This window comes from Merops nubicus, unplaced genomic scaffold (genome assembly GCF_000691845.1).
Source record: "Merops nubicus isolate BGI_N331 unplaced genomic scaffold, ASM69184v1 Scaffold19566, whole genome shotgun sequence".
NCBI classification, from domain to species: Eukaryota; Metazoa; Chordata; class Aves; order Coraciiformes; family Meropidae; genus Merops; species Merops nubicus.
In genome coordinates, this window is record NW_008613148.1 from 1 (window position 1) to 2,912 (window position 2,912).

The 2,912-nt window shown below is 45.6% G+C and overlaps 1 protein-coding gene across 1 annotated transcript; it reads right to left on the reverse strand.

Annotated features, from left to right (window-relative positions):
- Positions 1-1,320: 1,320 nt before the first annotated feature.
- Positions 1,321-2,509, reverse strand: LOC103774413 (SWI/SNF-related matrix-associated actin-dependent regulator of chromatin subfamily A member 5-like; the record flags this gene model as incomplete). Its single annotated transcript, XM_008941818.1, has 3 exons — positions 1,321-1,547; positions 1,834-1,943; positions 2,441-2,509. Coding segments are annotated over 3 exons (406 nt in total), but the record flags the coding sequence as incomplete, so codon positions are not given.
- Positions 2,510-2,912: the final 403 nt, after the last annotated feature.

Genomic DNA, 2,912 nt, shown 5'->3' on the forward strand with positions numbered 1-2,912 from the left:
GTGCTGGGCTGAAGGGTTCTAGGGAACACCTGTAGTGGCTGCAGGGTGCTGGGCCAAAGTCAGAGCAGCTCATGCACTCATACACTAACCCAGGTACGTGCTGGCCACGGCACCCGTCTGCCCCTGGGCACCAGAGGCCACTCAGCACCTGCCTCTTCACTTCTCTTTTCTGTTGTACTCCTGATCAAAATGTTCCCAGACACAGCAGAGTAAGGTGATAACACAAATGGAAAAACAACAGGGAGTATGAAATGATGAAAATCTGAACTATTTACTTCTAGATATCTTAAATACAAACCAAATTAAGTTCTCCCTAAAGACTTGTCAGTTTGCTTACCTGCCAAAAACAACCTCCAAAAAACCAGTAAGTGTACAGGAATTTATACACATGCACACAACTATTGCAAACCTACCTGACAGACCTCAGTAAAAACACAGGATATAACACAGCTTTCATTTCCCCCTATAATCCCCTAGTATGATATTTTTGTTGTCCTTTGGACCCAAGGCCTAATACTGAGCTCTCTTCCGTTCAAGATGATCATTTGATATCAAGACCAAGCCAATTTTACTGGCCACATCTCAACAAAAAAGCCTCACAGCAGAAAGAAATGGAGATAAAACCCCAGAGAATTCTTCTTTTTCAGCCTTAGGATGACACACAGCACGTCTGCTTGAAAGACACCTGCCTATGAAGCACAGGTCACTTCTACATTACCTAACACTCAGGTTTGGACTCGGGTTTCCTTTTTCTGCAATGCCTCCCCAGTTGCAAACTTTCCTCCACTCCTTTAGCTCAGCTACTCCAGTGAGTATATTCATTAAAATGAGTGAAAAATTTATTCCAGGGTCAAAAATTCCGTGGCAACCGAGTTTCACAGTGATGTAGAGCAGAGCTTTGTCCCTACTATGAAAAAAAGCTTCAAAATAACTTAGTGCTCCCCATGCTTGCATGCCTTAAAGAATCCACGGGAAAAAATTCATGAGCTGCTCATAATCATATCCAGAGAGACAGACCAACACTTCACAAAGGATTTGACTTTAACCCTGCATGGACAGGACAGGATTCCCAGACATGGGGTCTGAAATGGTGCTTCATGGCAGATCAAAGGAGTGGCCAAAATGCCACATGGGTATGTCTCAGACAGCTAGGAATGCTAACAAAGAAACCCTGCAGCCCAGACCAACTCATGTTCCTGTGGTCTTTATGAAGGCAGTTAAGAAATGGGGTTTGTATTAGCTGTCTAAGATTTGGTGCCTGACAAGCTGGTACCCTGCTAGAAACCAAAACCAACCCTGTTTTTTGGGAAATCCACGTACCTTGTTCTTTCAGCTTGGGCAGCAGTTTGTCCAGCACAACCATTTTGCCACTGTTGGTGACCAGATGCATGTCTGTTGTGTAAGGAGGCCCGGGCTCTGCTCCATCAAACAGATAGGGGTGGTTGCAGCACTTCCTCAGCTGCATGAGGATGTTCAGCAGTCTCATCTTGTCCAGCTTGCCAGCAGAGTTCAGGATATCTATGTCCTTCATCAAGATTCGTGTGTACCTAGGGCAAAGAAAGGAAAAGCTTTTGTAACTCTGAAACAAAGCTGGTCTTTCTTTAAAGGACAGGTGTAGCCCAAAGGCCACCCTGCCTCTTACTCCACCAGCTAACTCCCCCCATATGCCCGGGTTTCCATCCCAAAGTGCCTCAAGGAAAGGTGCAGGAGTTGGGAGCGTATCTGGAGGAGCAACATCAGCTTCCACCCAACGATCAGGTCACCAGCCACACTCCAGTCACGTTCCTCCTGAGCCTGAGCAGCAGCACAGTCCCAGCCGAGCTCGTCACTTACCATTCTCGCTGCATTTTGCTGAGCCCCACGTAGATTTTGACCTCCTTCTTGGGAGGCAAACTCTTCTCCACGTCAGCCTTGATGCGGCGCAGCAGGAAGGGCCGCAGCACCTGCAAGAGATTCCTGTCAAACCTGTCTGGAGGCTGAGCCAGGAGCAGCTCCAGGGGCAGGAGAGCAGGGATCTGCCACCCCTGCTCCAGCACCAAACCTGCCACCAGGCTGCCTGGAAGTCAGTCTCTGTGACAGCTTGTGAGATGGGGGAATATGTGTGTGCTGTCTCTGGGAAACTCAAAGGCAAAATTATCTTTCAGGTGGTTCTATGTCCTTTTAATTGGCTGACTGAAATATTTAGTCTCTTCAAAGAAAATACTGTCAATAGAATATTAGAATAATAGAATGCTGAAATCAAGAACTATTAACCCTGCCCTCCCCTCCAAAGCAATTTCCTTTTCAAGACAACCTTCTGTGCTTCACCAAGCTAGTCTGGAAGTCCACCACAGCTCCTGGCACAAGCTCTCTTACCCTAAGCTTCTGTCACAGACACACTAGAAGAACTATTTAGAACCTAACTCAGGTAAAGGTAACACACAAAAGCAGGGGCACTTACCATATGGAGACGCTCCACCAACTTTTGATCTCCTAGACAGTTGTTTGTATCAAACCAGGAATCAAAGTCCTGTATCAACAAAATCACTGCTATGTAAGAGGTTCCTTTTCAAGATGCAGTGTCATTACAATGGTGAATAAACAGAGCTCAAGTGATTCTCTGACACAGCAAAAGAACAAATTACACTCTTTGGTCTATTTTTATGGAAAACTCTATAACACAACGTCTTCCAAAAAAAAAAAGACAAGACCTCCCTCTGTACCACTGGAAGGAAACAAAACCCATAAAATCAATATGTGAGTTCTTTCTGTTGAAACAGATTCACTCACATCACTCCACTGGACAAATTCCATCTGGAAGAAACACACTGCTGCAGCATTTGATGAAAAATAAAAGGAAAAGGCACAACTGTGGTGTAATGCACCACACGGCTTCGCCTTCCACGGACCTTACACTCCCAACTCATCAAAAC